Source organism: Salminus brasiliensis, chromosome 20, assembly GCF_030463535.1.
Source record: "Salminus brasiliensis chromosome 20, fSalBra1.hap2, whole genome shotgun sequence".
Lineage (NCBI taxonomy): Eukaryota > Metazoa > Chordata > Actinopteri > Characiformes > Bryconidae > Salminus > Salminus brasiliensis.
The window spans coordinates 17,180,548-17,194,433 of record NC_132897.1 but is presented as its reverse complement, the minus strand read 5'-3'; the positions used below and the strand labels follow the sequence as shown (position 1 = coordinate 17,194,433).

The 13,886-nt window shown below is 40.9% G+C and overlaps 2 protein-coding genes across 5 annotated transcripts in view; both read right to left on the bottom strand.

Annotated features, from left to right (window-relative positions):
- The window catches only part of cds1 (CDP-diacylglycerol synthase (phosphatidate cytidylyltransferase) 1), a 36,730-nt gene extending 28,134 nt beyond the window's left edge, over positions 1 to 8,596 (bottom strand). Inside the window, exon 1 of the mRNA XM_072664363.1 lies at positions 7,946 to 8,596. Within this exon, the coding sequence (XP_072520464.1) occupies positions 7,946 to 8,014 (69 nt within the window). The 5' untranslated portion in view covers positions 8,015 to 8,596. The remainder of the gene's footprint in view (positions 1 to 7,945) is intronic.
- A 2,392-nt stretch (positions 8,597 to 10,988) lies between these two features.
- Positions 10,989 to 13,886, bottom strand: part of wdfy3 (WD repeat and FYVE domain containing 3) — a 118,569-nt gene continuing 115,671 nt past the window's right edge. For all 4 annotated transcript variants that reach the window (XM_072665263.1, XM_072665262.1, XM_072665264.1 and 1 more), the window contains one exon: positions 10,989 to 13,849. In XM_072665263.1, the coding sequence (XP_072521364.1) occupies positions 13,729 to 13,849 (121 nt within the window). In that variant the 3' untranslated portion in view covers positions 10,989 to 13,728. The remainder of the gene's footprint in view (positions 13,850 to 13,886) is intronic.

Genomic DNA, 13,886 nt, shown 5'->3' with positions numbered 1-13,886 from the left:
GCTCACTCGATACAGTCTCCTGCTCGTTCTGTTTGTCCACCTAAGCCGCTGCAGGTTGATGCTGACGTTGTGGGCTGGAGAAGAGGCAGTAAAAAAAAAAACAGACCAGCGCGTCTGAAGAGAAAATGTGGGCTCAGGGTTACAGCGTGGTTCAATATGATACTCACTTGGTGAGCTACAGCTTGGCCCTTTAAATACTTAGAAAAAATAATCGGAGGCTGATTAGGAATTCGTACATGTGCTCTAAATACCAAAACAGACTCGCTCGCTGCTGGCAAGGGCGGAAGTTAATGCGGCAGAATCTACCACACAATATTAGCCTACATTACAGTGAAACACAGAGTAAAAATTATATACTGCACTTGTATTTACCAGAGAAACCAGAGATTCTTTTCCAATCTGATTTTTTCTTAAAATTTAAAAGCTTTTAAACTACACACTTTCAATATTAGCGTGCTAACAGCTTTACTATGAAAAGTAGACTCTTTATTCTACTGTAAATTCAATAAAAAAAGGGCTCTGGAAGCATAGATCTTAAAAATGAGTTACTTATGCTCAGTCATGGGACTGTCCAGTACATCTATATCAAGCAGTTTTACTGTCAGGTCAGACTTTTTCAGATTTTCTCCTCAAAATACTTCTAAAAGACTGGTGCTGGTTCAAATTTTTAAAAGTAATTACATCCTCAAGACAGTTTTTTTTTATTTTTATGAAGAGCTTAAAACTGCATTAGTCTCATTCAAATCTGATACCGTCTGTTTAAAATGGTCAGCACCACGGTTGAGGCCACATTATGCAAATCAGTCAATCATACCACCACCTGATGACGACGCTCACCTTCAGCTGCACAGAACTAGTATGAGAGAACACTGCTGTAATTAACTCTCCTACCTCTTTCAGTACAGATTAGCTGTGTGAGAAACCGCTAGAGCAAAGATCTAAAAAATAAGGCACCAGAACTGGCCTGGCCTGTGGGGCTTTAAGAGTTTGGTTGGCCTCAAGCTAACAATGGTAGACAGTACCTTTCCCACACTGGGTTTTAATAATACTTAGCTTAGACATAGCATGACTTTGGAGATCTGTACGCTCGCAGTTCTGCTCACCCGTCCACAAGTTCTGCCTCAGCACGCTAATGGTACAATTTGGCTGCCTGTCCTCTGGCAGTCAAATCACTGCGTCCACAAATCTCTGATGTAGCGATACAGCATTAACTGTATATGCGATGTATATACGAACTGAACCATTCTAAATGCAGCTCCAGATGGCACATGTCATCCACCTTAACCCACCCTTATCTCCTGAGACAATCACAACAGCCCATGCAGTAAGTCCAGGCAGCTGGACAGCTGAACAGACCCCAAACCAAACAGTTTGTCGGCCCATTATGCCATTATGTCTTCTTTTCACAGCCTTTTACAGTCTTCAGATGGCTGAGCTGTTTCCACTACACTACACAACCTGTTGTCGTGTCATCAGGAATCATTAAATGGTAATGGTTTGCACACTACAGGACTACAGGATCTTTCACCAGAAGGAATTCCCAGCAAGTCTGTCTGGACTCCAGTTAACATCGTGACCTGAAACCACACACAACAATTGACACATACTTTGTACATGAAGCCATATCTGTACAGCCTGTACAACTCCTCCAGACCAGGCCACAACATTTTTCACACTACTGGATTTAGACTCCCCGACAGGTCCAGATATTTAGCCTGCACTTGCAAGCGCTCAGATTGCATCTTTAAACAGTCCTCACATAGTGATCGAGCCAGCGCAGAGTGAACGCTGATTTACCTGATCTGGGGCTTTTGTCTGCAATCTCCCACATCTGTCAGGGCTACAATCATGTAGTGTGAACTTAGCATTAGAAAATACTTTCTTACTCCTAAATCAGTCACGACATCTTAACAATCAAAACCAGCCACATGTGTAGAGTAATCAATGAAGTGGGGGGCTGTGTCTGTGTGCAGGAGAGATGAGACCCCTCACTAGGTAAAAGAAAAGGAGCTAATACCACTTTCTTAGTTTGCTTTCTTCATGGTGCCGCCGCCTTTCCCTCCCAAACTGTTCAAAGTGCCCATCCCATTTCTGAGCATTTTTTAAAGTAGGACTAGGGGTGGAGTTCTCCAACTGCGAGGTGTCATTACTCTTTAACAAGGTAATGCCAATCATACAGCAGTCTCCAACAGAGGCAGGTAGTAATTCTTAGAGACAGCACAAGATCACCTCTTCTTCAATACCAAGTCAAGTCAAGTCAATGCTGAAATGCTGCGTATCGGCCAATACAGACTGATTTTTCAATAAATGTTAAGCTAAAGGAATTCACTTAAGATGAGCCTCTAAAGGTAGCCACAGAACAGGCTACATTTCTCTGCAGAAAAATCCAGCTCAAGACCAGCTTTTCATTGTACTTTGTTTCAGATGGTGGAGAGGGTTGAAGCATGCAGCATGTCCTACTTCACCAAGCTGGTTGACAAGCTGATCATACTGGTCAACCAACCGGTCAACCAGCATGACCATACTAATCATGCTGGTCAACCAGCAACAAGCTTGGTCATACTGGTCATGTTGATCATGCTAATCAACCAGCAAAGTCAGGCTGGTCATGCTAGTCAATCAGCTTGGCCATACTAATCATGCTGGTCAACCAGCAACAAGCTTGGTCATACTGGTCATGCTGATCATGCTAATCAACCAGCAAAGTCAGGCTGGTCATGCTAGTCAACCAGCCTGGCCATACTAATCATGCTGGTCAACCAGCAACAAGCTTGGTCATACTGACCAACCAGCATGGTCATGGTGGTCATGCTAGCCAACCAGTAAAGTCAGGCTGGTCATGCTAGTCAATCAGCTTGGCCATACTAATCATGCTGGTCAACCAGCAACAAGCTTGGTCATACTGGTCATGCTGATCAACCAGATCAAAAACATTTGCTGTGCTGGTCAACCAGCTTAACCAGCTTGACCCGAATAAACTAACCAGATTTGATTCATTTTTCCCCTCTGATATCCGATCCAGCACTTTCTCCTGATGGGTTCTGCACTGAAAAGCCATACTTTATTGTGCTAATACAAAAACAGTGCCGTGCAGTGTATTATAGTACAGTACTGTACTACTCTGAGTCACTAAATAACGCAAAAGCATTAACAACACACACATCATGATGATAACTGAGTCATCACCTCTCGCTGAGCTTGCCTTTCCAGTTTAATGCTCACTCTCTCCTTTGTGAATGAGCGTTTGATGGCATGAGGCCCCGCAAAACCTGTTTTCTGAAGAACACTGAAAAAGCAGGATAAGCCATGAGGGGAGAGTCAGAGTAGGCTGTGAAGTTGCAGTCTGTTGGTCACAGAGGGCACGACATAGGGTGTAAGCTGCACTTTCCCATGAATTCTGTTCAGTGCTGAAATCACTTTTGTTCATCACCAGTAAATAGTATTACTGCCCTTAATATTGTAAATCAACTCACATTATGAACCTACAGTGGTATGCATACGTTTGGGCAACCCAGGGTCAAAATATGGGTTTATGTCAATAGCTGTGAAAGCGAGGAAATCTGGACCTGATTTATGGTAAAGATGAAACATCTCATATGCAAACGTTTGGGCATCCTGTATGGTCAGTACTCAGTAAGACCCTGTTTCTTCCCATTCCTATTTGGGGTATTTTTACCCATTCTTCCTTGCAGAGGGCTTCTATTCTGTGTGATTCTTCATGCACTCCTCTATTGAGTCTATTGTCGATTTTCCACAATGTTTAGGTCAGGGGACTGTGAGGGCCATTGCCAAAACTTCAGCTTACACCTTCTAAGGCAGTCCCTTGTGGATTTTGAGGTGTGTTTAGGATCATTATCCTGCTGTAGAAGCAGTCCTCTTTTCATCTTCAGCGTTTTCTTTTGTTCCAGATGGTATGATGTGCACTACCACTCCAGTTCTGTATCTCTCAGCTTGTCCAGAAATGCATGTGTAAAGCGTGTCTTTTCATGGTGGCTTAAACCTTGGATTACACTTTCCTTAACCATAGCATGCTAAGCATATGGTGTGACATATTTCCAAGTACGACACACTATCAGGAAGGGCCTTCAAGAGTTACAGGAGTACAAGATCTGAATTTTGTCCTTTAGATGATATGATATAGATGGGTAATCTCACAATTAGTTATTGTTAATGTGATCTATCATCACAGAATGCTTCTACATATACACTGCCAAACACTCTAACAGCACTTGCTGCTTTGCGGGCGTCAGTTATTTAAATTTTCAGTTTCAGAGTGCTCGGCAGTTGCTTAGAGGAGTGCATGGCTGCTGATTGTTTGGCAAGGTTTGAGGAGTCTTAATGGTGACTTAATGGTGACTGGGGTCAAGCTATAGTTATAACAAGCTTATTAAGGCTTGAGATTTTGGTCAATTGTTTCTGACCCTAAATCTCTACAATTGCACAAAACAGACTAATCTTACTCCTAATGTTTACAAAAAATATTTAATTTTATGCCTTTCGGACACTTAGTAACAAAGATTTTGACCAAACAAAGACCGTACACTCCAAGTGAATTAGGAAAAGACTGGTCCTCAGTGGCCAAAAAAATGCATGGTCACTGTATTACAGAACGAGGAGCCATTTCAAAATCTGTCAGAGACATCCAACACTGGGCCTGTCTGGCGTTTGTGTGTGGCCGACACGAGCAGGTCATCATCCTGCACTGGGCTCAGAGGGGCAGTAAACTGAGCAGACCGCCGTGTGCTAATGCTCTGCTGCCTCAACGGCTCACCAGAGACAGGCTACTGTCTCAAAAGGACAGCGTCGGGCTACAGCCATCAGCGTGTCTCCATTTGAGGTCATGACACCGGGCGCAAGCTACCATCATGTCCTATCTCAGTGTAAAAAAAAAAGAGAGAGAATGGACTCTGCTAACAGAAGGATGAGGCTGACCTTGGGAAGCTGCATCTCGCTGCAAAGACCTGGAAGTAGTTGAGTAGTAGAGCATTATAGCCTATAACAGCCTCACAATCATGCTGCTACTCAAATGACCTGTAATAGAGCTGCACTTTTGACTGTTCTGTATCTCTCAGCTTGTCCAGAAAAGCATGTGTAAAGCATGTCCTTTCAGGGTGGCTTAAGCCTTGGATTACACTTTCCTTAACCTTAGCATGCTAAGCATATTCTGCAACGTATTTCCAAGTACGACACAGTATCAGGAAGGGCCTCTGAGCTGGCTGTGTGTTTCAAGAGTTACAGGAGTACAAGATCTGAATTTTGTCCTTTAAATTATATGATATGGATGGGTAATCTCACAATATTTTATTGTTAATGCTTCTACATATACACTGCCCACCTAGAGCTGGGCAATATGACGATCGCATCGTGATAAATTTTGTTATTGTGATAACAGTATGCTTTTCTACGGATATCGAGGATACTGTTAGTGCTTAATAAACACTGATCAGCTGCAGTTGTCATTACTAACAGTGTAATTAGACTGGTTTCAGTAGATGTTTAATAAAAATCACTGTGTTCAGTACGGGAGAGCCTCTGAGTAGTGGTTTATAAGAATCTGTTGCCACTGATGTTTTTAGTCTGTGATTACATGTATCATGGAAAACGTTGTGATATAGTATTTTTACCATATCGCCCAGCCATATGCCCAACCCTTATGGTACATGATATGATCATCTGTGCTTAATCTGAATATGATGTAAAGGACATGAACCAACAACATAAACAATCATTTCTCATGTAAACTTTTCAAATGAAATTAAATGGTGGCTACTACTGAGCTACATTTTCAATATTAGCCCATAGCCAATGGCCAATATTAGCATGTCAACTCTACTGCTAATGAAATGGGAAACAGCTCTAAAGACTTGAACTTGTCTTAACTGTCAGACATGTGACTGTCAGGTTCATATGTGTTAAACGGTTCAGCTGAGCTCTCTGCTTAACATACCCATTTCAGAAAGCTTATTGACAGGCTTTAGGCCATCATGCCAAAACCAAAAACAGGTTTTCAGGCTTAAAATCAGAGCCTGAAAATCATAAAGAAACATTTTCTTCTAGCCCATCCTGGAATCCAGAAGTGACTTACTCTCATTTGTTTGCGGTTTGTTATTCCATTGTTATTACATTACAGTGCGTACAGTCTCAGACCTTCTCTCCAAGACGAAGGCCTGTGCAGTAATGGGTCAGATTTGAACAAGTTAATGGGTAGCTGTCCCCTACACATGGGAGTTTTTGTACGTTAATCTCAGTATAACTGTATTCATTAGTAACCTACCCTGAGTCTAATGTTAATCAAGCTGTTGGTGTGGATCAGTACTTTTTTTAATGTCTGCACCCTTACTGTCATTTCTAGTTGTACAATGCAAGACAATTCCCATTTCCCCATCCTAGACAGGCAGGGTCTGTGTGTCAGCCATGCTACCCCTGGAACAGAGAAGGCTTAGTGCAATAGTGGCAGATGGGGCAGCAAAACCTGGGTATTGAACCCACAAGCATGTTATCTATAACCCAGAGCTCTAACCACACTCAGAGTCTCCACTGCTGTGTTGTTTCCCAACTGCACAGACCTCATTTCCTGTGTTGGTCAATTCTGGATGTAGTAAGAGGTTCCACTGCACTGTTTTCTTCCCTTACTCAATTACTCAGGTTGTTTATGTATGTATATATCCCTGCTTGAGTCTTACATATGCTTTCAGGACAACCACTCTCACTATACCTAAACAGAGATTAAGGCCCATTAAGGTCCATAGATTTCAATATAAATTAAAGGGAAATCTTGATCATTTTCCAAAATTACTGCATAATTACATGGTTACGATGTAAACAAAAGCTCAGGAGTGGTTCGGTGTGAAACCCGGTGACAGATTTCTTCATAGAGGTGGTGAAACGTTCAAGACTACTAAAAATCGATATGTCAGACCCCACGTAGACCTTATTTACCACCACCAATATTACATATACACAGTATACAGTGGACCATTCATTCAGAGATCATGGGTAGCAACCATGGGCTGATCTCATAAACTACCCTAGGTGGTAGCTAGATGAGCTGCAGCTGATTCTAGACACGTGTTGGTTCTCCAACACGGTCCTACTGCTCCACTGCTCTAATGGATCTGTTTCCAGCAGAGAACAAGCCAGATATGAAGGCCATGGAGCTCCAGATCTGCGTCAGCTTACCCTGAATGAACTAGCTATAGCTAGCACTAGCACTAACTGACAGCCCCTGTAGGCTGCTCTGGATCCCCACCCCCTTGCGTCTGACTGCACCTGCATTAGCAAGCAAATCTGGGGCTAGCCGGTCTACTGACACCTGCCTCAGTATGACCGCACAGGCATGTAGGTTAGTCCTGCCCTGGCATGTAAGGTCAGACGGTGTTTGTAAAGAGGCACGACTAACTAAGCTAGCTAACTCTAGCTAGCTAGCTACCAACTCCAGTGTCCACAGCGCTAGTGGAGTTGCGGCTGGGTGCTGAGACTCAGCGGTGAAGTTGATAGCTAGGACAATACGATACTAAACGTCTGTAAAACGTTTAAAAAAGTGAAGTATTTAGCTGCAGATACGCTGAAGCATCTGCTCGCCCGAAATAAACAGTGCGCCATAAAACAAGCCTGCGACAAGGGTCGTTTTATGAGCTAACATTAGCTAGCAGTTTACCTAATAAGCCAGTGGTGGCGAATCCAGGTCCCGGAAAGTACAAATCCGCTCCAGGATTTTGTTCGAACTGCGCTGCGCGGAGCCATCCAGCCAGTTCGAACAAAATCCTGGAGCGGATTTGTACTTTCCGGGACCTGGATTCGCCGCTTTTCAGAATAGCTGACCAACGCGGATATTAGGTCGCACCAGTAGGTCAGCTAGTTAGCTCTCTTAGTCGGACTGCAAAAAAAGGACAACCTGACAAATCCGGCTGCCTTCAGTGAGCGTTATAGTCAGCTAGCTCGCTACCTTATCGCTGATGTTTTCGGCGCTGTCCGGGTCTCCGCCTCCAGCTCCTCGCCTTCTCAGCTCCGTCATTATGTCCTCCCGTCGTTAGCGTCTTGCGTGTCGCTCACAGGTGCATAGACGGTGTCGACGGAGCAGAAACGGGGTATTAAAAAGGGTGTAATCCGTTTTAACTGCACCTACAGCCGACCATCAGAGTCGGAGACAGACAGGCTTTACGGGACCGTGGAAATGTCGGAGACCCTCTCGGCGCCAGGCACGGCGATCAGATGCCTGCATTTGTTTTCTGTCCGCAGGTGTGCAGCTTGTTTGTGTTGTCGGTGCGCTGTGGTGGCTTACCAGACCAGCCTGTCCCCTTGTTACCCCCCTCTCTCTCTCTCTCTCTCTCTCTCTCTCTCTCTCTCTCTCTCTCTCTCTTTAACACACACACACACACACACACACACCCCTCACTGACTCAACACGAGTGAACACTGCTCCACTCTGCGGCTGGAGCCGGGCACTGACAGCCGACACACACACACACACACACACACACACACACTCACTCTCTCTCTCTCTCTCTAAAACTGTGTGAACGTCCCAGTCCCAGTTCCTCCAGTTTGACCAGTGCAGGTGTGTCTGTACGGCCCACTTCCGCCAGTTTGACGGACAGTGTGCTCGCGCAGCCAAGCAGCGCTTCTGCAGGTCGGCGCTGCAGGGCTGTCGGGTCACCATGGCAACGCTCACGACGCTTCGGAGCGTCACCAGGAGACGATTCCGAGATTTCGATAGTTCGATATCTCGCGATACTTTGTGCTTCAGGTTAAGTATAGCTTCGTTTAGATGACTTATGAAATAACATCTAATTAAATAATTTAAATATTTAAATCTCTTACAATGTGTCAAATTACTCAGAAATGGCCTGGAATAAAGTCTTTGTATATTATCCTTCATTGAAAGCAAAATGTAAATGCTGTATAATGAAGATATGCTATAATTTAGAAATGCTATAATATATTAGATATGCCATGATCTACTAGATATGCTGTAAATTAGATATACTGTGCTATAAATTAGACTCTAATTTACATATGCTGTAAATATGATGCTATACATGATTTAGATGTGCTACAATTTAGATATGCTATCATTGAAATGTGCTGTATTTTAGATGTGCTATAATATAAATGTGCACATTTTGATATTCTGTCATGTAAATGCACTATAATTCAGATATACTATAATTTAGAAATGCCATAATGAAGATGTGCTATGATTTAGATGTGCATTCATTTGGCTGTATCATTTAGAAATGCTGTTTTAAATGTATGGTGGATAGAAGGTTTTTGAGTGACAGCAATGGTATGCTGTGATGGAGGTATGCTAGAATTTAGAAATGCTATAATTCAGATGTGCTATAAATTAGATATGCTATACTTTAGAGATTCTATTATTCAAATATGATTGTGTAAATATGCTATAATTAAGACATGCTAGTTTTGCTATAGTATATCTGCATTTGCAATAATGTAACTAGTATAATGTAAAATTAGAAATAATGTCAAATGTAGATATACTTTAAAGTAAATGTGCGGTAATTGAAATATTCTGTAATGTAGGCATGCTATAACCGAGATAGATTATTTTATGTCACTGTAGTAACATATCGCTAACTGGTCAACTGGTGCTTTATAAATAGAAGTCAGGTCTTTAGGTTTATAAGGTGTGCAATTGTAAGTATTTAGTTGAAATGTATAAAGTTTTCAAAACTAACTGCAAAACGTATTATTTGACGATACTAGTAAAGCCCTTTTCTACTCTATAGAACCATCTATAAAAAGTTTTCCACCATCTTTCAACTTTAGAAGTCTTTAAATAGGCAAAAGACAGTGGATGGTTCTTAAAAGTGCAGCCTTAGTTCCATTAAAACTGTCAAACTGTACATTTATGACATTTACTTGCATTTGAATCACGTTGCACAGGTAACTGTTCTATGGTTTTGTTATGTGTTGGAGTTACATTAGGGTCAAAAGTCACTTCAGTTCTTACAGTCTTATAATGTGTTAATACTTCAGTATTTGGGAAGATTTGAAATGTTGCTAAAAAATTCTTTGCTGTTTACAGATATTTTAGATTTAGCTTTTGTATGATATCAGTAATATCAGTATTTCAGATATTACTACCCAACTTTACGTTTTAATGTTTTGTTTTTGATATTTTGAATGTTGCTATATTATTACTAATAAAATATTAGCTAATAAAGTTAGTAATTTTCAAAGTAAAATGATTGTTCCCTATCATTTTGGAGCATTTCTATTGATCCATTCATCATGAAATTATAACACAATACAAACAGCTGCCAGAGTCACATTATTTCAAATGTTTTTTGGTACTTGAAACAGTTAGATCTAGTTGTAGGATCATTTTAGAGTGTTTAGGTGGACTGAAATGATTCTGATAATTTCAGAAATGTTTAATATTGGGAATAGGAATAGGAAATGCAATGTGTCAGATCTGTAGCATTTCACCACGGTCACCCAAAACCCCTGTATGTCTTCATTACTACAGTTTTCCCCTTTTTGACATAATTTGAAATTGGCAGTTGTTCTAACACAAAATATTTTACACTGGCTTCCATTGAAAGTTGAGAAGGTCATTTCCTTTTTCTGTAAAGTTCCCATTTGAGATACAAGGTTATTGCATGACAGCAACAATATGCAAGTACTGCTACTGTTAAAGACAGAAAACCCAGAGTCTAAAGCTCTAAAGTCTGCGGTTAAGGAATCTAATAAATATTCCACCAGACAGAAACGTACATTTCTCAAAAGCATATTTCATCATGTAAAGCCAATTATAGTTTTATAGGACTTGACCAAACTATGCAGACATTTGGGTTTCTCATCTTTCTTTACTGATTGTGGGAATCATGTCATTATCATCATCACGCTTAAGTTACATAATCTTTGTGCGTAATTCATTGTACATTCATTTCTCATCCTTGGCTGCATGGGATAGCGTATAAATCCTGAAATGAGATCTGAAAAATAACAACAGACAAGGAGAATTGGACACTGCTGGTGGTAAACAGCAAAGATTTAATTGAAATTAAATTAAAAATGAGTACCAGATCTATTGCATTATAGTAACAGTACAGTTCAGGGTTACTCTACGAGGAAGGAGGAGGGCATGTAGTTGTACTTGAACACAAATGCACAATGAACATTCAGCTACCACAGATTGCACACCAGATACCGTAGCAATGCAGTCTAACACAAGACCACCAAAAAAAGAGAATCCTTTTGTTTGTGTTTTTTATATATAGTTTTTTTTTCTGTGTGTGAGAGAGATCAGTCCTTAATTTTCATACATAGAGTACAAAAAAAAAGAAAAGAGAGAGAGAGAAAAAAAAAAAAAAAAAAAAAGTCAACCCGACCCGGAGATTTTGGGGGCACACCTTTAAGCGTAGCTGGCTGCTCTGTACACAACTCTCTGGGCTTTGGAACTCATTCAATAATGCCATAGAAATGAAGAAACCCTAAACAAACAAAAACGAAGAAGAAACAAGGATGATAATAATAATAATAATGCCAAACATGTACAATGCACTGACACAGAAAGTCAGCTGTGTTAGACATGCAACAAGTTAACCAAACTTGCTGGAGGAAAAAAAAAAAAAAAAAAGTACAATAATCAATCATAAAAAAAGGAAACATTATAATTGCATAAATACTTTGTACATTTCGTCTCGCTGTAAAGGAACGCACCCCTTTAAAATGATATCCCACAACATAAAAACCTTGTGATCCTTTAACGTCTTTTTCCTGAAGGTGCGTAAATAAAGTGGGATTGATAAAACCGCCCGGCCTTTAAGCTGATTGCACGCTAAATTACAGTACATGAATGCATTCTAATAACCACGGCCGTGATCGGAGCGGGTGCATATCAGGCTGTGTGGCGAACGATGGGGAAATGTATGAAGACGGTGAAGAGACTTCACTACTGCACGTGTGGAGCATTCTGTCCTTTAAAAGTGATTTATGTGTTTAATGTTTTAATAATAATAATAATAAAAAAATAAAAAATAAAAGTCGTTTCTTACTAATGACCAAAGCAGCACTTTTTAAAATGCAGTGTTGCCCACAGTACCAACAGATAAAATAAAATAAAATAAAAAAAAAATAAATAATAAAAAAAAAAGTCTCATTTCGTCTCTGCCTTAAACCGTGATTCCAGTTGTTCAACAGCACTCACGACACGAGATCCCATACCACGACGGTGACACACTTAAATAGAAGAAAAGCTGACGCTGATATTTGATGCCGGAGGTTCTACAGAGAGATGGATTAGCATTGTTTATTTAGTCCGTTTTACTGTGACAAGATCACAAGCTATTTATCTCAATATCACACCATTGTAGCGGTCTGCCCTTAGTGGCTGGAGTCAGAATTACAACTTGATGTGCCTGTAACTGGAGGGACAATGGTTATAAGGCATGAATATAACTTTCTCAAGATAAGGGGATATATATATTTCCCATATCGGATGGGAAAACTTTAAAAGAAATGAACCTGTTATCTCGAGAAACCTTTCTAAAGTTGGGATACTGAAACATACAAAATAAAAATAATTTTTAAAAAATATTGCGATACATAACTCGAGATCTTGAGGGAAAAACAAAGAAACAAATAATATGACTGTAAAAAAAAAAAAAAAAAAGGGCTTTAAATCTTCTGCATTTGACCACATATTGGCCTTGGCCTTATTCCCCCCCACGAGAAAACAGCAGTTAGTATTAGAGGAAAAACTACGTAAGATCACTTTTTTTTACTAGGATTGGGGTTTGGGGGGTTGGGAGTCCCTTGTTAGCCTAAATGTACAAACTACACTAGTGACCACTTGCTATATTCAGTCAGTTAGGCCGTCAGCTTAATGGATACATTATATATTATTTTTCAGAACCAATGGTTTCTATAGGAAGAGCCCTGATATGCTGTGTAAAGACATTACGTTAAATAGCAGTAAACATTGAAAACATTAAGCTTTATAAGGGCTGTTCTGTTGTTTATAAATATGCTTTAAAAAACAAAAACAAAAAATGTACATCAAGGCAGTTTGGCCACGGAGCGTAAAACCATCCCAGCCATTTCCATCAGCTACTGGCGAAACTGTTCTGATACTGTGGGCAACACGCCGAAGTTAACACACTGTAAACAAAACAATGGAGTATTTGCATAACTAGAAATGGTGATGACCCATCAACCCACAAACATTTATTATTAACATTCATAGTCCACGATTTCATACCCGCTGGGATGCTGTGACTAGTGACATCGACTACACACAACCGTTTTAGTTTCTCTGCTTTTTACGTCAGGAGTGGTACGTTATAATGCTATGTTACAGGCAATGCTCCTTGTCTTTCTCTCGTAATCATGACTCGTTTTTCCTTGTTCTAGTTAAAAAGGCCATCAGAACTATTTACAATATAAACACATGTCGCCAGATTTCATGAAGGAGGGTTTTTTTTGTTGTTTTTATGCGCAGGTTTCTAAAATCTAACAGTTCATGGAGAAATGCTTACGTGGGCACGATCGAGTGTAACATGAAGGAAAGCAAAAGTGAAAAATGCTCCGCCTCCATCCGTGAAACAACGGACATTTTAGTTTACGTCACGGCTTTACAAACAATGGCTCTCTGGCGCAGGGGTGGTGGTAGTGGCGAGGACCTTTCTAAAGGGAGGTGGGGGAGTCAGGGGGCAGAAGAGCGTGTGTTGCGATAAGGGAGGACAGGGAGTGAACGGAGGTCTAGTTTCTGGGGCCTTCTTCTGAGGCCCGCTCATGCTGCAGGTTGTAGTAACAGTTCTGACACACGCGGACGGGGGAGGAGATCTTCAGCCGCTTGATCTCTGACTGGAAGCGACTGCACCTACGAGAGAAGAAGAAAAAGAAGGAGGAGGAGGAGG